General features: G+C 40.6%; 1 protein-coding gene across 1 annotated transcript in view; it reads right to left on the reverse strand.

Annotated features, from left to right (window-relative positions):
• Nucleotides 1–23,580, reverse strand: part of LOC122813583 (glucosidase 2 subunit beta-like) — a 1,646,077-nt gene that overhangs the window by 815,874 nt on the left and 806,623 nt on the right. The window contains exon 6 of the mRNA XM_044085989.1: nucleotides 6,073–6,159. Within this exon, the coding sequence (XP_043941924.1) occupies nucleotides 6,073–6,159 (87 nt within the window). The remainder of the gene's footprint in view (nucleotides 1–6,072; nucleotides 6,160–23,580) is intronic.

Below are 23,580 nucleotides of genomic sequence, written 5' to 3' on the forward strand. Positions count from 1 at the left end.
AAGCCAAGATGAGGCTGGAATGTACTGGAAAAACATGGCAAAAGAACCAAGATATTGGGAGCAAATAATTAGAGGGGGAAGGTAACCGATTGGGAAGAGGCAAAGAACTTACTTGGACTGTAGGCTAGAGACTGCCTTCCCTATCAAGGAATTGATATCAGATTACAGGGAAAGAGAAAGAAATAGGGGTATCCTGACCGAAAGACCAGCACTGGTAGAGTTTTTAGTAGAATCTAGAAAAGAAGCTACTGTTAAAAAAGGAATAATTAGTAGGGCATATAAAATACTGCATGATAACTATATGAATCAATCATAGGAGGTTAGAAAGGATTGGGAAGAGAGACTGGATAAGTAATTCTCAAAGAAACAATGGGGGATATATGTACATCTCCCAAATATGTAACAAAGACTAGAAGATTTAGGATCTTTGCTTGGAAGTGCTTACATAGCTATTTTTGTGCCCGAAGTAGACTCCAAAGAATTTGAGTTTAGGTAGACAGCAAATATTGAAAGTGTGATAGGGTGAAAGATGCAATTGGGAACATATTTTCTGGGAGTGCAATGAGTTGTCAGACTTTATAGATTCCTTGCAGACTGCTGTGTCAGAGGTACTGGGTGAGCAAACCTGTGTAACTAAGGAAATTATTTTTTTTTAAGTTATGATACAGAATCAGAATTGCCTAGACATAGTAAGGCTTTGCTGAATCTAATTACAGTGGCTGCCAAAAAAAGCAATTACTAGAAAATGGAAATCAAAGTCTAAACTAACGTTACTAGAAGTAGTGAATATGGTAAACAGAGATATAATAACTGAAAATTGGAACTTAAGAAAAGGGTAGGGGCAAACTACAATGAAAAAATGGGGATTGTCGGAAGAATACATTTAGAGGATGAAGATAGTTTAAAAGAAAGCAGGATTTGAATAAGCTATGTAATATTGATTGACAATGGCTAGATGATTATAAGTGACATATAATGTTTGCAACTAAAATTACGTCAATATGTTTTGTCTCCTTTTATATAAATGCACAATTACCCGTGTCATATGTGATAATTTAATAAATATGTTTCTTGTTTAAAAAAAAAAAAAAATATGACGCTTCTTATTGAATGGTGGGAGTTGATCATTTAAGATGCCTGGGAATGTACTAGAGTCTGAGAGGTTGTTGGGTTTACTAACATGAATCCAATCTGGTATGGTACCTGTATTGCTGGTTTTATTTAACCTGGTTGGAGTTTAAATACGTTACTGGAAGCTGTACAGACTTACTGAGGAAGAGGGGGAGTTGGACATTGGACATAGTTTCCCACTTGATGTTTAAGTTGCCTAACATGAAAGTTTCATGGGTGATATTAGACGATGACCAAAGTATATGCATGTTCGGCTGTACTGATGTTGTTGCCTGGGGCAATGATGCAAAAAGTCTTACCACTGAAGATGTCAGATATGCACTGTACACCACATGTTTGAGGAAGGAAACAGAGTTATGCATTGCTTAAAGTGGGTACAGGGTACTGGAAAGGGCTCAGTTCTACTGAGTTAGGGTATATAATGAATACACCTCTCTGCCTTTTTTAATGGCATGATCATCTTGGTGGATTTTGTAACCTAGCGGGAGGATTTCCTTATTTTTTGATGTGAGGTTTTTAACCAGGTTTCAGTAATTCACTTAGGTTAGTGGGTAAGTACTAGGCTTCTTTGTGGGTCCTTATGGGTCATTTTAAGCCTAGACAATTTCCCTTTCAAAGGTAGAATCAAACCTTGCATCTTGTGTCTGTTAGGTAAACACCTTAACCACCCTTCAACCCCAAAAGTCTGAGAGTTGAAAGGGAAATAAAGAACAGGCAGGTTAGGTTTAGAAATGTTTATGAATTGACACATTTTCTATAGAAATTACTGGCAAAGAGGCAAATTAAATATAAGCAGATGAGTGAAAGTTTGTATAAAATAGGCAAGGTGGAGGAATCTATTGAACTTGCTTTATTGGAATATGATGGGGTTAAAAAAAGGATGGAAAAGGCTTAAAAATGAATATCAATTTGAATGTTTTGGAAATGCAGACATGAATATATGTTACTGGATTTGATTTTAAGAAGGAAAAAAATATGATGGATAGGATGTTGACAAGTAATAATTTAAAATAACAGGTGTGACTAACTGTTGTATAATAAAATGAGAGATTGTGAAATTATTATGGGTAGAATAAGGAAATGGCTGAGTAGCAAAGGGCTGGTGGATGAAATCTGGAATGCTAAAATATGTTTAAAGTACTACAAAGCTGAATTTACTAATTTTGTCAGGTTTGTTAATTCATATGGAAAGCTGACTTAAAATATGCAATGCTGTTAATTCCACAATTCGTACTTGTGCTTAGATGATATCAAGTTTTAAAATCTTGACATTTGTGCCCTGCCATCATATATAATCATGTGTGTTCTTTTGTTGTATTTTCTGTTAAGTAAAAAGAAAAATAAATGTAAATAAACTAAAAGCCCTATTCTTTCTAATAAGCAGTGGCAGTATCAGAAAATTCGTCCAAGCACCTGCTGTGGGAATATAACCAAACGTCTTCTGATCTTCCGCATCAAACCGGTCACTGCTAAACCACTGACACTGCTAAAATACACCAGTGTCAGGTCAGTTGAATTCATTATACTACAGTAACTTGTGCAAATCTGGAGTACCTCTTCTTCCAAAAGCTTTTCAAAGGGTGAAAACGTCAGTCAAAAAATTAGCCATTTAATGAGTGACCATAACCAGTTACTAATAACTACTATTCATTTACCTCAAAAGAATATGTATACAATTCACACGTACATACTCTGTATATGTATCAGACAAATACCAGGACATTTCCTAATTTACCTCTGTACTGGAAACTCATTATAATAAATAACTCCAACTCAGTGCAGCATTAATTTCTCAAATATTTAAAATACTATTACTTAGTAATTTGCCTACATTCAGAAATGTACCTTAGCACTACAGCATGCAGTACATAAACTTATAAACAGTACTTTTCCCCATCAGGGAACATTTCTGTCATCTCATTTATGTATAAAGATAATTTTAAAATATATAGTTTCCTTGCACCTATGTCACTTAGGAAAAATAAAGGAACTTTAACATCAGTGATGTAAACATAGGAAAATACTCTGTTGCTTCCATAGACTTTGACAGGTGTCTCACTAGAGTCAATGGAATTAGTTCACATTACCCTATGGTAATGTCACAACTGATGATGCTAATTTTTGGGGGCAGAGGTTCAATAAAAAGTTTACAAAGCTTTTTATTAAATAATGGCCTAAAAAAAGGAAAATCAAGCAGGAAAATACATCACAGCACTTGACTCATCAAATGCCACAATGTAAAGAGAAACATTGGGAAATCACTAAGATGCACCATTCTTTACTTTATAACATTTTGTAGTATTAACAGGTGCCTTCTGTGCGGAGTCTGCATGTCTCCCTGTGGTCACCTGGGTTTACTCCGGGTGCTCCAGTTTCCTCCCACATCCCAAAAACATGCTGTAGGTGGATTGGACACTCTAAATTGGCCCTAGGCATTAGTGCGTGTGTGCCTTCTGTGGAGGGTTGGGCGCCGGGCTGGCAACTTGACACCGTAAAACTCCACTGCCAATCACGAGCGGACAGGTGATCCTCTGTGACGACCCCTAACCGGGATAAGCTGAAAGAAGATGATTAACATTTGTGATAACATGTCTAACCTGGAACATGACACTCTAAACCAGTAAGAATTACTTATGTGAAAGTGAGATTCTGTAAAAGAAACTGGGCTTACCTTTTAAGCCTGGTCAGTCACTAACAATTGCACACAAATAAGCCTAGCACATAGCTACTGGTAGTAAAATGTGCCAGTAAATCTTAGAAATATTGGCCATAGAGCCCAGTCGGACCATCCCAGTAAACAAAAGGCAATAATTAAATAAAAAAAATAAACAAACATCTGCGTTAAAAATATATGTATGTTGTTCAAGCGATACATTAATGGTAGTGCTGGTAACGGTAGATGTTTAACATTAATCTTAGAGTAATGGTCAACATTGTGTTACACATCGATAAAAACATTTCAGTTATCCCAACATGTAACCTAAGAAATATAAGGAGCACAATTTATCATGAGTAGCATTACTGCACTGTAACATTGCTGATTCATTAATGCACGGTGTAGTGTCACAATATATCATACTTCTAATAAAAAGTACCTACCATTGCAAACCTACATACTTATTTTTTTTAAGTCATCCTAACTGCCTTAACAGGATGGCTGTACTTCATTTATGTTTGTTAATTAATATGGAAACTTGTTTTAAAAAAAATATGCAATGCTGTTAATTCCACAGTAGACATTCATGCTGCATTACACATGATGGCAGGGTACAAATGGGAAGGTTTTCTAATTTTGAAAACCTTCCCATTTGTACCCTGCCATCATGTGTAATCTTTTATGCATGGCTACCTCTCTGTTACTGCTGAGGCAGTTGCTATGCGACAAATGATCCTGCATTGTAGGGCATTGACATTGGTAAAAGGAAAATGACCACAGGAGAACTAATCTAGCATGACATTGGTACTCTCCAAACTCTGGACCCTACCCAGTTCGGGTTTGTAAAAGGCAGATCATGTCTCCTAAACCTGACAGACTTCTTTGAAACAGTCACCAAAGCCGTAGATGAGGGTAAGGTGGCTCACACAGCCTATCTAGATCTCGCCAAGGCTTTCAACACCATCCCCCACTCTGGAATTATAGACAAACTCACTAAACTAGGTATAAATCCCTATGTCACAAGATGGGTTGCCAACTGGCTCACTGACAGAACCCACAGTGTGAAAGTAGCAGACTCTAAATCCAGCTTCAGACCAGTAACAAGTGGAGTACCACAGGGTTCAGTCCTAGGTCCTCTCCTGTTTGATATCTACTTCTCTGAAATACAGGCTAACACAGAAGGTCTTTGACTAATAAAGTTCGCAGATGACTGCAAACTAGGAGCCATAATCAAAACTCCTAACGATGTGAACATCCTACAAAAGGGCTTCACTGAGACAGATGCCTGGTGTCAAAGCCAATGCCAAAAAGTGCATTGTCATCCCTTTTGGTAAAAACTCTGTACCCATGAAGTACCACATAGGCGGTAGTCTACTCAACACTGAAAGTATGATGAAACCTTGGTACACAGGTGGACAGTAGTCTCTCCTTTGATAATCACATCGCCACAGTAGTCAGGAAATCCTTCTACGTGGCACACCTCATCACAAAAGGTTTCTCATCCAGGAAAAAAAGAGGTCATTGTTCCCCTCTACTCATCACTCATTAGACCCACTATAGAGTACAACGCCCCTTTTGGTACGTACCTCACAAGACATCTACAACAGCTGGAAAGGCCACAGAAAAACCTCACAAAGAGGATTACCGGCCTTAAACAGATGCCCTACGCAGACTCTCTCAAAAAACTCCATCTTTACTCTGTCGCATATCGCCTACTCAGAGGTGATCCCTGCCTAACATACAAAGCTATGTCAAACCCAGAGCTGTTGGACATGCTCCACGTAAAGAAATCCCAATCCCTCCGAGCTACAAGCTCTAGGGACCTAAACCTTGTCACCACAATAAACAGAACATGTTGGAGGGATAGATTCCTGTCCCAGAGACTTCCCATACTCTGGAACAAACTACCTACCTATATCAAACAAAGCTCCTCATTAGCACTCTTGAAGAAAAATCTTGATGACTGGATGGGAGATAGGAAATTCACCCCGGGGATCACTTCTGTACTGTTTGCCTAGGCTTATATAGGCCCTAGGGCTAATAGCCTAGTACCTACCTATAAAAAGCAGTTGGTGCTGTGCACTTCATCGAGAAGGATTACCTAATCTACAAGCAAAACCTCTTTCAAAACACGAGTGGAGTTGCCGCTGTCTGGATTTCCCAGACTCATACTTTTTCTTTGTCCTTATGTTCTCCTACAAGGTGTTATCTACAAAGACCGCAATATTCTAAACACCATTTACTTTTCTACTTAAAATAAGAAGCAGTGTACTAAAGTAACTTACTCATTTGTCAGTTCATAGCAGTTGCCATACATGTATGCAAATTCATCATTCGGTCCGAGGTCTAATGATAGTTCTTTTTCCAGGTTTCTAAAAATAGTAAGACAAACATGATGATTACAGAAAAGGCTAATAACAAAGGTTTTATCAGAAAAGGAGTTAGCAAAGCAGTTCCAACATTACAACTAATACCCATGAATTCTACTCAACTTCAGTAATAAACCAAACCCAGTGAGACAAACTACTAATTGCATACATTTCAGCTAGGTACATATGCCCACTTCTCTGTACTCCAACAGTACTTCCAAACATTTGGGTCCACATTCCATGTCTATAATTATGCAAGTCTGCAGTTACCAGCTTAGGAACTGTGCAACCCGTCTCAGGATAACTACTACATTACTCTTGTGCCATGCTGAAATATAGGGAGGATGTAGCACAACATGGCCGCTTCTCAGTATGAAGAGAGTCTAAGTGTATGTTTCTTAGTACCTCCACCACATTAAAATCACTACTTCCAACTGCGGAATTTCTCTTGTCAAGAAACTCACACCAAACTTCCCCTTTCTATAAATATTTAGGCATCCTCCTAGATCCTACACGTTTCTATGTCTACCGACTTTTAGCACCTAAAACACAAGATCAATTACTCCCTCTTTTGCTACTGTACACAGTCCTTGTATATGGAGCAAGACTAGCTTGCATTTCAAGCTCAATTACAGTACAGCCAACCTCTTACAGATAATTCCAGGAAAAATCAGCATGACCCTCAGATCCTTAACAAAATCTGCAGATGTATTCTGCTGTATCCTAGATTTAAGGGCCACTGCATTACCCTCTTTAGAGGTAGCTGCCTGCCCACATTTGAACATGCTTCCGTCTTATGACTTGTATATTCAAGATTAGGAAATCTTGTCACTCCCCTTGGCTTGCCTCAGGGTTGTACCCCAAAATAATGCCATACTCTTTCAGGTCTCAGTATAATGATACAGGAATACTCCAGACAGCTCCAGGATCATTCACTTCTTATGACCCTACTATCTTATCATACAGACTCAAGACATGTGATGCTATCCTAAATCATAATAGGAATTATGAGACCATTAAGGAACTTAGATCCAAACTAATTCTACACTTATACTAACAAAACAATTTGTCGCTGCTTTTCACATTCTCCATTACCTAAACTTTACAATGCACTACTTGTTGTTCCTTAATCTGAACTCTACAATGTCTTGGCATATACCTATTCTACTTAAATCTTTTGTAGCATTACTCCCCTTTTGCCTAGAATGACTGCATTTACTGCACTTTGGTACCCTCTCAATGTATCTGAGTATATGGTATAATCTGTACTTCTTACTGTACTGTTCATAATTACTACTCAGGGTTCCATTTGCTTTTGTTACAAATCAACTGAGTAAATAATAGTTGGAAAAATTACACAATACTTGGGAACACCGTGTAGTACTACATTATACCACTCCACTTGTACATTAACCTTGGGAACACTGTACTACTCTACTTGTGCATTAACCTTGGAACATTGTGTACTACAATGTAATATAGTAATATTATAGTACTTCACTTTTACATTAACTGCTGTCTGTGTACTAATGGCCTTTCATGCCTACTATGACTCTTCGCTCCGATTTTTTTAGTCTATACTTCTTGCATATGATATACATGTACAATTGCTCTAAAACTCATGCAGAAGCTTTATATATTTTGTCTTCTCAGGACAATGTCTGACATAAGTCTTTGAGGATCAGCTCATTACAAAAAGAACCAAACAGTTTAAACACAGAAGTAAATGCTGTATTTTCAGTGTGTTATCTCAGAGACATGCGGCTAACTCTGTGTGACTTAGGATGACAAGAGGTAAGGAAAAGTACAGTTGTGTACCTACCATAAATGTAGATGTTATAGTGTATTCACTGTTGCAGTCATTACACTTGGGTTACCCCGCTGGCAGGCTACTCGCAGTCGGCCTGAATTCCAAAGTTCTGGTCTGGCGTCGGTTGCTGTCGTCTCTTCCCTGACGTCAGTGCGCCAGGGGTATAAAAGATGCAGCCGACGCCATTTTCTTCAGTTTTTCTTGCCCCAGATGTCAGGTGCCCCCAAAAGGGTAGGCTAAAAATTCTGCTCATAAAAAAGCATGCACTAACATAAACATTACCTTCATCTACAAGCAAATACACCACATAGGTTGTATAGAATAGAGAAGTACAGATAAGTCCCAGCAATGAAAGGGGGATGGAGGGAGGGTAACCTGGACTGCAACAGTGAATACACTCGAACATCTACATTTATGGTAGGTACACAACTGTACTATGTTCATCGTGTTTCACTGTTGCAGTCATTACACTTGGGTTGAATCCCAAAGCTGAGGTAGGATGGCTGGGCCTAGATAGAATTAGGAGTGGCTATGAGGCCCTGCAGAACTGCAGTGGCGAAGCCTGCTCTGGATTTAGAGTAAAGAGGTAAGTGGCAGTGCTTTGTAAAAGTGTGCACTGAAGTCCAAATTGCAGCCTCCAAAATGTCCTTGGTTGGTACTCCTCTGAGGAAGGCTGCTGAAGTGGCTGCTGCTCTGGTTGAATGTGGCCTAATGCCCTTAGGCACTGATTTGCCATGTTGTGAATAGCAGAAACGAATGCAGTGACCTATCCATTTTGAAATAGTCTGCTTTGAAATAGCTTTTCCTTGCGATCCTGCAGCATATGCCACTAAGAGTTGCTCAGTCTTTCCGAAGGCTTTAGTTTTGTCCAAGTAGAAGCGTAGCTGTCTGTGTATGTCCAAAGAATGCAGACGTCTCTCCCCCTTATTCTGTGGGTTTGGATAAAAGGTAGACAAATGAATGGTTTGGTTAAGAGCCACACTGGACACTACCTTAGGCATAAATGTTGGGTTTGTCCTTAGAGAAACCCTGTCCGGATGGAAAATAATAAAAGGTTCCACAGCCATTAGTGTGTGTAACTCTGAGACTCTTCTTGCTGAGGTTATTGCTAGGAGCAGAGCTGTTTTCCATGATAAAAAGGAGGCAGTGTGAGCTTTTCCAAGACAAAATTAAGGTCCCATGCAGGTGTTGGCTCTCTCCTTGGAGGTCTTCTGTTTTTGGCCCCTCTGAGGGACTGCCTTAGCAGTGGATGTGAAAAAATAGGTAGATCTGTATTGTAATGAGCTGAAATGGCAGCGGCATTGATCTTAATCGATGAGAAGGATAGGCCTTTGTCCAGCATCTCAGTTAGGTATTGTAAAATCTGAGGAATATTTGGCACAAGTGTTTCCATTCCTTGTGCCTGGTTCCAAGCACAGAATCTCTTCCATTTTTCTGTATAAGATTTTCTGGTGCTGGGCCTCCTGGCCTCCAAAAAAACATCCATAACTGATTTAGAGAGAGGTGTGTTCTGAATGGTTACATTATTAGCCATGCAGCCAGATTTAGGGTTCTGAGTTGGCTGTGCAGGATCTGATTGTTTTGTTGGGTCAGCAAATAAGGAATTTGGGGTAATGTCCAGGCTGGGCCTTGAGACAAGCTCTTTAGGATTGGGTAATCAGTATCATTTTTGGCTTCTCTTGTCTGACTTTTAGGAGTACCTTGGGGAGGAAAGGCATATACTGTAAGGGTTTTCCAGCTGAATGATAGGGCATCCACTTTCCACGCTTGTTTGTGATAAGTCCTTGTGCAGAATCTCTGTAGTTGGCAGTTGTGCGGACAGGCAAATAGATCTATGTCTAGGCATCCTCATTTCCTTGTTATCATGCTGAAGATTTGTGGATCTAGTTTCCACTCATGAGGAACCTTGGATTTCTGCTTAGTTCGTCTGCCAGAGTATTTGTCTTTCCTGACCGGAATTGTGCTTGCAGATGTACTTGATAAGTCAATGCTGTGTTCCACAAAGTCATGGCTTGTCTGCAGAGGGGGTAGGAATGTGTGCCTCCCTGCTTGTTTATGTACCACATGACTGTAGTATTGTCCGTCCTTATCAGCAGTTGTCCTGAATGAAGTAGATCCCTTGAAGGCTGTCAGGGCATTCTGAACAGCTAGCATCTCTTTTTGATTGATATGAAGATGCATTTGGCTTGCTGGCCATGTTCCCTGAATACATTTTCCTGCCATGTGGGCCCCCCAGGCATAATCTGATGCATCTGTTGTTAGTGTCTGCCTGGCCGTGGGTAGAGTGAATGGCTGTCCCTTGTTGTGGTGACAGGCCTGTGCTTACCATCAAAACTCCTGTTGCAGGCAGGGAATGAGGGTAATTAATGTTTCCAGTCTGTGGCAATGTTGAGTCCAAACACATTTCAGATACCATTGTAGTTTCCTCATATGCAGTCTTGCATATGGAATTAGTGAATGCAGGATGCCATGAAGCCCAAAGCCTGCAGAATTTTTGTCTGGCGTGAGATAAGCCATCTGGACAGCTGTATTTAAGCTTGCACCCAGGAATATTATCTCTTGAGAGGGTACTAGTTTTGATTTCTTTTCGTTTACCATGTACCCTAGGCAAAGTAGTAATCTTTTTACAAACGCCAGATGCCTCAGTGGAATGTCTTTGGTCTCTGCTTGAATAAGGCAATCATCCAAGTAAGGGTATATTTGAATTCCCCTTTGTCTGTAGAAAGCAATTACTGGTGCCAGGCATTTTGTGAAGACCCTGGGCGCAGTAGAGAAGCCAAAGGGCAGTGCAGAGAATTGGTAGTGCATTGATCCAGCTATGAATCTGAGGTATCGTCTGCAACACTGTCTGATTGGGACATGCAGGTATGCCTCTTTTAGGTCCAAAGTTACAAGCCAAGCCTTCTTGCCCAGCATGGGCAAAAGCTGCTGCAGAGTCAACATTTGGAATGTTGGAACGTCCAGAAAAGTGTTTAGAATAGATAGGTCCAGTATTGGTATCCAGGCTTTGTCCTTTCTGGGTACCAGGAATAGTCTTGAGTAAAATCCTTGTCCCTGCTCTTGCTGTGGTACTCGCTGAATGGCCCTCATGTCCATGAGGGATGTAACTTGCTTTTGTGCCTCTGCCCATTGATTTTGTGGCAGGTCTGGCATACCTTTTGCCTTTGGCAGGGTGTGAAAGTGGAACCTGTAGCTCTGGGACACAATATTCAAGACCCATTTGTCCTGGGTGATTATATGTCAGTTTTGTGAAAAAAGTGCTAGTTTTCCCCCTAAGGGGGGTGCCAAAAGATAAGTGCTTGGTACTGAGAGAGGAAAGTCATTGGGACTGTTTTCTATATGTCTGTGATTTGTCTTCTCCGCTTTTGGAGGTAGCAGCACCCCATTGTTTAGGCCTGTATGAGCCTTGGGGCTGGGATCTGCCTCTAGGGCGTCTGTATCTGCCTCTTTGTGGCCTGTCTGACACTGGAAAGGACCAATTCTTTGAAGGTCAGTTCCTGCTAAATCTGGGTGGTTGTACCTGTAAGAAATCCTTAACTGTCTGCATAGATTTCGCTTTATCCTCCATTTTCTTCAACATCTCTTCTGCCTTAACACCAAACAAAGTATCATGCTGTAAAGGAGCATCCAATAATTTTGCTTTAACATGATCAGGCAGATTTTGTTCCTTTAACCAAGCATGCCTTCTAATGACAGTACCCGTAACAGCGGCCCTGCAAGAAGCCTCCAGTGAATCAAAATGACACTGCAAAGTATGCTTTCCCACTTGTTCAGCTGCATGCAATAAATCCTGCATTTCCTTGTTATCTGGACATTCAGAATTTGTCAACATTTTCTGTTTTAGCAGTGACATTAAATATTGCTGATATTTAAGCATATGAAACTGAAAATTTAAAGCCCTTACAGCCAAGGCAGCAGAAGTGTAAACTTTTTTCCCCCATCTGTCCACTGCCCTACAATCCCTATCAGAGGGGACAGGGTTTTTCGCAGTGGAAGCCTTGACCCCTTTGGGACCCTGAGATATAGTTTCTGAGTCAGCAGCAGGGTTTTTATATAGAAATTTGTGGGAATCTGGAACCCTGTAGTATCTGTCTGGCTTAACTGGTGCAGGGGGTAAAGAGTCAGGAGACAGGCTGGACTCTGAAAATACATCATCTACTACATCTAGAACAGGTGGAATAGCAAGAGGTCTGTGCTGAGGTAGTAATTTAAAGTCTCTGAGCCTTTTCTTAGATTCTGAGTAATCTTGGCTCTCCCAGTGAAAGTGCTCCCTCATAGTATGAAGGGTTTCCCCAAAAGAATAATCCTCAGGAGGAGAGGCTGAAGGAACAGACTCTTCAGCATCAGAATCCTCATAGGGAGGAAGGGAGTATCCCTGTTCAGAAGAGGAGTCAAAGGAAATGGAAACCTGATCTGAAGATTCATATTTTGTCTCTTGCCTAGGCCTCTTATCAGGAGGGGGATGGGAACTCCTTCAAAGTAATTAGGTCTTCGGCCATTTTAAGCATCTGTTTTTTAGACATGGAAGCCTGTGCAGGAGAATGCTGTACTTGTTTCTTTGTCTTTAGAGCTGCTTTAGTCTTTGCCTTTGAAGCTGAGGTTGGCTTGACATGTAACTGTGTAGGTCTGAAAACACCCTCAGAAGCCGATGCCTGCTCAGCGGCTCCGGACCCACCTGAGGGAATAGTTTCAGAGTGTCCAATACCTTGAGTATCCAGACGCCTAGTCAGCTTCACGTGGGAGTTGGAAGCGGCCTGTGGCTCTGAGGTAGTGGGCGTCAGGGACTGTGAAAGCGCCTCATTGAGAACTGGCGACTGGCCTAGTGGAGGCCTCGTCTTCGGTTTTCGACCTCAGATGCCTGTCCTTTTCCTTGCGCTTTTTATAAACTCCGGTCGTCGGCTGTTCCGACAGCATTATATAATTAAATCTTCGGCCAAAGTAATGAAAGGCAAAATCATACCGATGCTTAATAGTGCATTGGCTAAATCTAGCACAAAACCAACAGCTAGCAATGTCGTGGTCAGGGCCTAGGCAAGGAATACAGTAAGAATGAAAATCCTTATGAGGTATTTGCTTCCCACAAGAAATACAATTGTAACTTTTTCTGACATCGGTCTGGAGCAAGAAAAAAGTTTCTCCAACGGGGTACTTAGATTTAATGAAGACTTCGGATCTGAAATTCGATTCTGAAAATCTCAGGAGTCGGCCGACCGGCACTTGCGAACTGCTTTTGCTTCGGGCACTGCGTGGCAAGAAAGACTGAAGAAAATGGTGTCGGCTGCATCTTTTATACCCCTGGCGCACTGACGTCAGGGAAGAGGCGACAGCAACCAACGCCGGACCAGGACTTTGGAATTCAGGCCGACTGTGGGTAGCCTGCCAGCAGGATAACCCAAGTGTAATGACTGCAACAGTGAAACACTATGAACATCTTCAATGATCAGAAGTATCATCTCTTCTAGGTGGAAGCTAAATGTTTTTATTCTCCATGCATGGGAATTATATGTAAAAATATAATTTCACTAGTCAGGGCTTTCTTCGTAGTACCTAACAGAACAGAAATTACATATTAAGGCTTGTGTCCCTTAACTTAATATGCCCTTGTCCCTCTCTTTCCTATCACTTTTATACCCCACTCCAACTCTGTCAAAGACAAATAGCTAACTCATACACCAAACAAAATACCACAGCACTGTTTCAGTCTCCTACTCATCCATCCCTTTTTGTCTTCAGAAACAGAGTAAGAAAAGAATAAGTTACTATCATATGAGTTTTGTAGTAGATAATAGGTTCATAGGTATGTACTATGCTATCGGCCCATGATCCTAAGTAAGCCTAGCCAACAAGGTTCCCTGGCTTATGCTACCCAAGAAAGTTATTTTCCTGTTCCCCTGTCGAGCAGAGACACAGAAGTGATCCCCAGGGTGTATTTCCTATTTCCCATCCACTCATCAAGATTTTTCTTGAAGAGTGCTAATGAGGAACTTTGCTTGACATAGACGGGTAGCTTGTTCCAGAGTATAAGAAGTCTCTGAGACAGGAATCTATCCCTCCAGCATGTCCTGTTTATTGTGGTTACAAGGTTTAGGTCCCTAGAGCATGTAGCTCAGAGGGATTGGGATTTCTTTAGGTGTGGCATGTCCAACAGCTCTGGGTTTGACATAGCTTTATATGTTGTGCAGAGATCACCTCAGAGTAGGCGATATGCTAGGAGTGAAGCTGGAGTTTTTGAGACGGTCAGCGTAGGGGATCTGTCTGAGGCTAGTAATCCTCTTTGTGAGGTACTTCTGTGGCCTTTCCAGCTGCTGCAGATGTCTTGTGAGGTACATTCCAAAAGGGGCATTGTACTCTATAATGGGTCTAATGAGTGTCGAGTAGAGGGGGAACAATGACCTCAGTCAGCTATAATTCAACTTCCATGATGAGTACGTTAATAAAGTGGCTGATGACAAGATAGGTGTGTAGTTAGTGTATCAGATAATAGTACTTCATTTTCATGCTTTTAATACTGTCAAATCACTGCATTAATTGTCTTTTATAGGGATAACTTAAGTAATACTATTTAAAATAATATATAGCCAGGTAGAGATAAAAAAATATATGGTCATTTATTAAAGTGCATCTTGTGTACTTAACATAATGAGTATTTAACAATCTGGGAGTACAGGGCATTAAAGAATATAGCTCACTGCTCAGCAAAGTGACCCATAATATTAACCTGAGCAGACAGAGAGATACAATCGGACATGTGATAATTTCCTGACCAAAGAAAGAAGGAAGTGCATGTTTGCAGAATCAATGCAACTCTGAAAAATTTGCATAACGTATGTGCACAAGTGTAACACGCTAGATCTAAACTTCACAGTGATGGAAGTGGACAGCCAAATGCTATTTTTTGGAATGGGTACAGAGTTCTTGTACATTTTTCAAACAGTACTTCACCAGAAATATTCATACACATACATTAGTAGTCAGAATAATGTTCCCTTTACCTAAGTCACCTGTGTACTACAGCCCAGTGAAATATATGAACTGTAAATTTCATTGTTCACAGTCTGAATGTTGCTGAAGCTGCACCTCTGTATTTTCTTCAAGGAAATCCTGCTTCCATGATGTCTCAAGGGGACTTGGTAAAGATACTGTCCAAGCCTTCTGAAAGGAGAAGTGAAACCCAATAAGTTTTTTCCTTGACAGTAAACAGATGTGTTGACCACATCTGCAGGTCTCTAATGCAACAAATAATTACTTTTGCTGCAATGTAATGAATAATGAAATGACAGCTTGTAAAGTTCGGTATGAATCAGCTACATTTCATGGGTAAACTGAAATAACTCTAAAAAACTACTCTGTGTATCGCAATGACAATGTTTAGCTTGCAGTATTCATTAATGAAAGAAATAAGGTTCATCATTAGATCACTGCTGCAGTAGCCTAAGCTATGATTGGGTCAGCCAGTCAGCTTTCAAAGCTTTAGGTCACGTTCCACACGGTTTAGCCGTTGCCCTGCATGAAGGAAGTAGGATAAAAATCGATGCGTACAGTACAAAACTTCAGAACTTTCTTGCAATAGAAGAGTGCACTCCTGTGCAGGCTTTGGGTAATCAACAGTTGGCTAGTGTTTCTACAAAGTATGAAACTGGGCAGCTAAGTACCTCAATGGGGATTACTTTCTACATCATCACTGTTTTGTGAAGAAAAGTGTTTCTTCTCAGTCAAAAAGTACATTTGATGCAATATCTGGCTTTTGAGTGGCTGTCACTTAACATTTTACCCCAGAAGCTTATATTTTGTGTTATGATTTCCTTTGAATATATTTATTTTTTGTGAAGAAAGTGAACTTTTGCCTCAAGTTTTATTGTTAGTGGCTTGAATTTTGGTTTTGGGGGCATCCTGCTTCAATGATGTCTTAAGGGGCTGTCTTGAGAGGTTGTCATTAAAAAATCGTACAAAAAAAAAAACAAAACAAAAACAAACTCCTGTCAGAATACTTTACTAACTCTGTTAAACTCCACTAACTGCTCGTCAGATACCCTGTACAGCTGACAGCCTGTCTTGGGTCCCTGTGGAGATTCCCTAATTTATCTTCTTTTTTATAAAGAAAAGCATGCTGTTTCTGTATAAGTGTTGTGAAGGGTTATGGTTAGTGTGTTTGGTGATTGTCACTAAAACAACTGTACCTCAGAAAGTTTTTTAGTAATGAGGTAACACTGACTCTTCTAGGCTCCTCTGTTTGCCTGTGAGACTCCTTCTGTGGCTAGGACATGGACCAAGGCCCTGGTAAGACTACCAATCCCTCCTTGTGCAACAAGAAGAGAAACATTATCAAGCAAGCTTTGGTCTTTTTGCTGGCTTTCTCTTCACTTCAGCTGCCAATGGATAACTCCACTTTGGGCAACAGTTGTTCCTTAGACCAGTCTTCTCTTTCTCTTGCTGGTGTTTCTCCTACAGAAGTCACTAAGGACAGGGAGGCAGGCATGTCCTCTGTGGCTGTTCAGCTGACCTTTTCAGGCAAGGCAGAATCACCCTTGATGGCATCAGGGAAGGGACTGGGGAATGCACCTTCACTAAGCTGCTCAAAGGATCTTCTTTCCCAAGGAAGGGTCCCTCATTTAAGCCATTCTTTTTCTGGGGTGACTCCCAGAAAAATAAAACAAAATATTTGATATTTTCCTACTCCTACAACAGCTAAAAAGACTGGCTAGGCATAGCAAAGGGTTTACTCAGATCCTTTCAGTCTTTAAATGCTGATTCTCCACCTCTTAAAAAAGGAAAATATTTCCCTCTCTCTCAGATACTTATTCCCAATCTGGGGGACAAGAATAATTCTTGGACTGTGTTTCTCAGGTTTCCTCTCCACAGAATGAAGGATTTGACTCGGAGGAAAGCTTTTATTCAGATTTCCCTCTTGTCTTTTTTTCTGACACTGTTACCAGAATGACAGAATTATTTCAGTGAGAACAAAAAGAAATACCAAAATCTCAAAAAGACAGCATGAATTGCAGCTGTTCCTCTTGTTTTCATAGCCTTAGAGGATGTTTTTTAGTAGCTTGCAGCTAGCTATCTGCTCCAAGAAAGTTTGATAAATTGTATAAGGTGCCACAGTCCCCCGCTTCCTTTATTTTCTAATCCCAGGTCAGATTCTGCAATATGTTTGTCAAAGTTAGTTTCTGATAAACTTACTTCATTGTCTGGCTCAAATGACTAAATTTCTGCTGGCATTCATTTGACAACATGAAGAAATTAAATTAAATGCTGAGCTCCTGCCTAGAGAAGCTAAAGCATCAGCAAATTCTGTAGTTTCTTCTGTCTCAGGTGACCAAACATTTAAATTTTCTTATGAAACTGCTGATGTGGTGTCCACAGCAGCTGCCGCTGGGTCAGTAATGAGAAGAAATTATCAGAGGATGTCAAAGCTGACATCCTGAATGCTCCCCTGGATAAAGACATGCTGTTTGGTCCTTCCTCTGTTGAGGTCCTTAATAGCATCAATGAAAGGGGGAAAGACAATTCATGGGGTTACCACAGATTTTTCACTCCACCCCACCATTTCCAAACTGTAACAGAAACTTTTCTTTCAATTCAGAAAACAGAATAAGCATTCCCAACAAGGTACATGAGAACAAAATTATTAAAAAGAAAAAAAAATGGTGGCAGAGAGGCTAATTACATTGGCATGTTCTCTTTTACTCTAACTAGATTCAACTTTGTATGCATGCCCAAGAAAAAAAAAGTTTGTTTTATTCTTATGATTTCTATACTCAATTGTTTCTTGTAAACTAGCCTCCTTGTAACTTTTAATCCAGTATTTCTGTATTTGTACACTGTATGTGATACTATGCTGTATATTTTCCACTGCTGTTTTTGTCAGTTACTTGTTGGAGCTTTTCCCCGCAGGTCTCCTCTGAAAACAGGCTCATGGCCCAGCCAGATACTACCCGGTAAACAAATGTAAATTAAATAAATACATTTTAAAAATTTAGCATTCCGTGCCATCTTTCTGCTGTTTCTATTGCTTCACTCTGTTCTACCCAGTCCCAGTGGTGTGCGGAAATTGAAATTCCTTGTTTTAGACTGGCAACCACTGTTTAACTTGGATATTTTACTTTATTTCATGTTTTTTGTTATTTCAGTGATTTTTACATTTTTTGAATACACTTGCTTGAGATGAAGCTGTAAATTAGCATCTCTTGCTAAGCTATACCATATTTGTAGTAGAAGCTGTAATTCTGTGTTTTAGACTTAGCAACACCATATTTGGATATTTAAATATAGTTCTGAGCTTAGTTACTCTAGTGTCTTATGCAATCCTGGTCTCTGCCTTGTTGTGTATACTGCAGTAATAACTGCTATTATGTGTTGGCTATCTGTACCTATTCTAAACTCATCTCTGGCCATTTTAACTGATTAGCTAGCTAATATCTAATCATTTGTTGAATTATTGATTTTCTAACCATCTGGGCCTACTGTTATGCAATATTTTTGTAATTCTAGATGGTTAGCCATCCTCGTGGGCTTATTAAGTGCAATAGTTTACCTAGCCTGCGCACTCTGTTGTAGCTGCATCTTCAGTATTAGTCCTACCCTGCAGCTTTTACAAAAATACTACCTGCTTACCCTGTATGAACTGCTGTTTTTCTTTTTCTTTATTGCATGTGCATTTATAGGACTCTATACTGCCTACGATGATAAATCACTCTATTTATTTTTATTTCCAGATTGATTATCGGGGAAGTCCACTGGGTCCAGAGGACCCATTTTCAGTGGAGGCACGTTGAAAAGCTCCAAAATACATACATATTACAGTATAGATATAGAAGTATAAAAGATACATTGTATAGAACAGTTTGCAACATATGTACTTTCAGTATCACACAGTCAGACAAAAATCATTATGGTTGATCTTGAGGGTTACACAGATTCATTTATGAAAACACTCTTGTAAAGTATGTGTGGAAGCACTTTGCATGCACTCATTTAAACTATGATGCTATTTACAATATTTACACAATAGTGTCATGGGATAAGTAGCTCTGGGAGATTTGGAGAGCATAGATACACTCATAGTAAAGTAGCTATGGGAGATTTAGAGTGCTTAGGAACCTAGGAGAAAAAGAAAACACCTAGGGGCATGTTTCTTAGATATATTTACGTAGGGTGAAGGCAGGTACATTTCCATTTAGTGGACAGATGTTTGAAAAGCTGGGTTTTAAAGTTTTCTGAGTTTGGTATTGTTCTTAGAGTGGAAGGTAGAGAGTTCCATTTCTTACCTATTGAGAAAGAGAGGAGAAGTTGGCCAGCAGGACGTTTAGGCTTGTTGATAGCAATAAGGTTTTGATGTTCAGATCAAAGAGTTCTGTTTGGGGTGCAAGGGGGAAGGATATTTGCTAGAGCTGGACAATTTGTAGGGTGAAATATAAGTCTGTGTGCAGTGGTGAGTTGGAGGTAGTTTGGGAGTTCTAGCCAATTCAGAGATTGTAGGGTAAGGCAATCATCTTCTTCTTTCGGCTGTTTCCGTTAGGGGTCGCCACAGCGGATCATCTGTTTTCATTTCTTTCTGTCCTCTGCATCTTGCTCTGTCACACCAACCACATGCATGTCCTCTCTCAGCACATCCATAAACCTTATCTTAGGCCTTCCCCTTGTTCTGTTACCTTCATCCTTAGCATCTTTTTTTCCCAATATACTCAGCATCCCATGTCCAAACCAACGTAATCTTGCCTCTCTGGCTTTGTCTCCAAACCTTCCAACCTGGCTGACCCTCTAATATACTTATTCCTGATCCTGTCCACCCTCGTCACACCCAGTGCAAATCTTAACATCCTTAACTCTGCCACATCCAGCTCTAAATCCTGCCTTTTTGTCAATGTCAGTCTCCAACTCATATAACATAGCTGGTCTCACTATCGTCTTGTAGACCTTCCCTTTTACTCTTACTGGTACTCGTCTGTCACAAATTACTCCTGACACTCTTCTCCACCCACTCCATCCTGCCTGTACTCTCTTCTTCACCTCTCTTCCACACTCACCATTACTCTGAACTACTGATCCCAAGTATTTATACTCATCCACCTTCACCACATCTACTCCTTGCATCCTCACCATTCCTCTATCCTCCCTCTCATTCACACACATATATTCTGTCTTAGTCCTGCTGACCTTCATTACTCTTCTCTCTAGAGCATATCTCTATCTCTCCAGGGTCTCCTCCACCTGTTCCCTACTCTCACCACAGATCACAATGTCATCTGCAAACATGATAGTCCACGGGGACTCCTGTGTGATCTCGTCTGTCAACCTGTCCATCACCACTGCAAATAAGAAAGGGCTCAGAGCTGATCCTTGATGTAATCCCAACTCCACCTTAAACGCATCAGTCACTCCCACCGCAGAACTCACAGCTGTCACACTACCCTTGTCCATATCCTGTACCACTCTTACATACTTCTCTGACACTTCTGACTTCCTCATACAATACCACAACTCCTCTCTAGGCACCCTGTCATATGCTTTCTCTAAGTCTACAAAAACACAATGCAACTCTTTCTGACCTTCTCTGTACGTCTCCATCAACACTCTGAGCAAACATTGCATCTGTAGTGCTCTTTCCCAGCATGAAACCATACTGCTGATCACTAATCATCACGTCCCTTCTTAACCTAGCTTCCACTACTCTTTCCCATAACTTCATGCTGTGACTGATCAATTTAATCCCTCTGTAGTTACTACAGCTCTGCACATCACCCTTATTCTTAAAACTCGGTACCAAAACACTTTTTCTCCATTCCTCAGGCATCCTCTCACTTTCCAAGATTTCATTAAACAATCTGGTTAAAAACTCCACTGCCATTTCACCTAAACACCTCTATGCTTCCACAGGTATGTCATCTGGACCAACAGCCTTTCCATTCCTCATCCTCTCCACAGCTATCCTTACTTCCTCCTTGCTAATCCATTGCACTTCATGATTCATTATCCCCACATCATCCAACCTTCTCTCCCTCTCATTCTCTTCATTCATCAACCCCTCAAAGTACTATTTCCATCTGCTCAACACACTCTCCTCGCTTGTGAGTATGTTTCCCTCATTAGCCTTTATCTGCTGCACATCTTTCCTAGTTCGGTCCCTCTGTCTACCCAATCGGTAAGGCAATGATGGGTGGAATTTCTGGAATTGGTGGCAAATTTAGAGATTTTTATTATAGCAGTTTTCTAGTGTGGAGGTGATAGAGGAGGACAGGTTGGTTAGGAGAGAGGCTCCGTATAATGAGGAGGGAAGAAGGTAAGTAGTGGCCAGAGTCTGTCTAGTAGAGTTTGAGATAAAGTGATTATTCCTATACAGCATACCTAGTTTTTGGTGGGTTATCTTAATATTTTGTTGAATATGTATGTCAAACCTGAGGAATTCATCAGTAGTAATGCCGAGTAGTTTAGCAGAGGGAACCACTTCTATAGGGGAGTTGGGATGACTAAGGACTTTGAAAGCATCTTTGTTGTACAAGTAAGTCTTTGTGGGGGGAAGAGTACAATTTTAGATTTATTAGCATTGAGAGAGAGGTGGTTTTGGCGCATCCAGTTTTCGGTGGTTGAGAAAGCAGTTTGGGTTTTAGTGAGCAATTCAGAGATGTTTGAGGCAGAACAGACTAAGGTTGAATCGTCTGCGTATGGAATGATTATGGCATCAGGAATAGCAGTGTGAAAGTTATTAATGAAGATGTTAAACAGCATGGGCCCAAAGATGGATCCCTATGGTACACCAGTTGGGGTAGGTAAGAAGGAAGAAGTGGAGTTTCTCTATTTGACTGCCTGAGATATGTGTGACAAGTAGCTGGAGAACCAGGATAAAGTGTTTGGTGAGAGATGAAGATTTGAGAGATGAAAGAGAAGGTGTTTGTGGGAAACAGTATCGAAAGCTTTACAGAGATTGACCAAAATGTCCTGAGTCTCGGGCTTGATTGACAGTTTCTAGGAAAGACAGTAGAGCGGTAATAATGCTATAGCCTGGGCGGAAACCATGTTGGGTAGGTGTAAAAAAAAATGGTTTTGGGTTAGAAAAAAAAAAATCAACAGACCCTCTTCCCTCCCAATCCATTGACCTTTATAACTTTACTCAAACAATCCTCCATATAATCCGACCTAACAAAACAAACCCTCCTGGATCCACTATTGATTGGATCTTAGTCTCCGATCCAAATAAAATAACCAACTCTGGCACAATTAGCTACCACCTCCCAGCTTTCATTCATCGTGCAACCAACTCTTCACCTCACCAACACCAACACATTCTCACTCGCAACGTAACTTCAACCCCACAACCTTCTCAAACATGTTCAAACAAATGGACTAGCAAATTCTAAAAACCCTTCCTTTTGACAGTGCTACAGACTACTTCAACTCTATCTTTCTAGACACCCTAAACTCTCTTGCCCCACTAAGAAACAAAAGGATAAAAACTAATACTGCTCTCCTTGGTTATCCAAACACACAAACTATGCACCAAAGAGACAAACTATGGAAACTTTACCAAAATAATAAACTGTCCAATACAAACAACTCCGTAATTTAGCAAAACAGCTAATCACCAAGGACAAAAAAATCCTACAATATCAAGATCCAGTCTCCTCTTCTTTTTCTTTCGGCTTTTTCCCGGTTAGGGGTTGCCACAGCGGATCACCTGTCTGCTCATGATTGGCAGTGTAGTTTTATGGTGTCGAGTTCGGCGCCCAACCTTCCACGGAAGGCACACACACGCACACACTCACACCTAGGGTCAATTTAGTGTGTCCGATCACCTACAGCATGTCTTTGGGATGTGGGAGGAAACCGGAGCACCCGGAGGAAACCACGCGACCACAGGGAGGACATGCAGACTCCGCACAGAAGGCACCCCAGCCGAGGATCGAACCAGAGAACCTCTTGCTGTGAGGCGACGACGCTAACCGCTGCACCACCGTGGCCACCCAATATCAAGCTCCAGTCTAATTACAACAAAAACCCAAGCAATTCTGGAAATCAATAAAGTCACTTCTTAATCCTGGCTCCAGGAATAACCCCTGTCCTGACCCTAGTAAATCCAACCTTGAACTAAGCTCTGAATTTAACTCATTCTTCATAGAAACTATATCTGACCTGACCAAGACTTTCCCCAGCAATAACCCATCAGTCCCTCTCTCTTCTCCATCTACTTCACCTAATAACCATCCTCTTATGTTCACGCTCAAACCTGTCTCTACTAACTTTATAAAAAAACTTCTGTCTAAACTTAAAACTTGCTCCAATGCTCCTGACAATATTTTCTCCTTCCTAAAATGCGCTGCTGATGGTATAGCTCTCACAATCAGCATCATTATTAACAGATCTATAAAGGAATCTTACGTTCCCAAACTCTAGCACTCAGCTTACACTCTTCCTCTTCACAAAGGAGGCAAAACACCAACATCTCAAACTTCTGCCCTATTGCTCTGCTCTCACCAATCTCTAAAATCTTAGAAAAGTGCATCCACCATCTACTGTTGATATCTTACATCTGTAATTACCATGCACTATAATATATGTAGACTGTACTGTTACACTGCTAGTGTGTATATATATATATATATATATATGTATATATATAT

This window comes from Protopterus annectens, chromosome 10.part0 (assembly GCF_019279795.1).
Source record: "Protopterus annectens isolate FY-2018-M chromosome 10.part0, PAN1.0, whole genome shotgun sequence".
Lineage (NCBI taxonomy): Eukaryota > Metazoa > Chordata > Ceratodontiformes > Protopteridae > Protopterus > Protopterus annectens.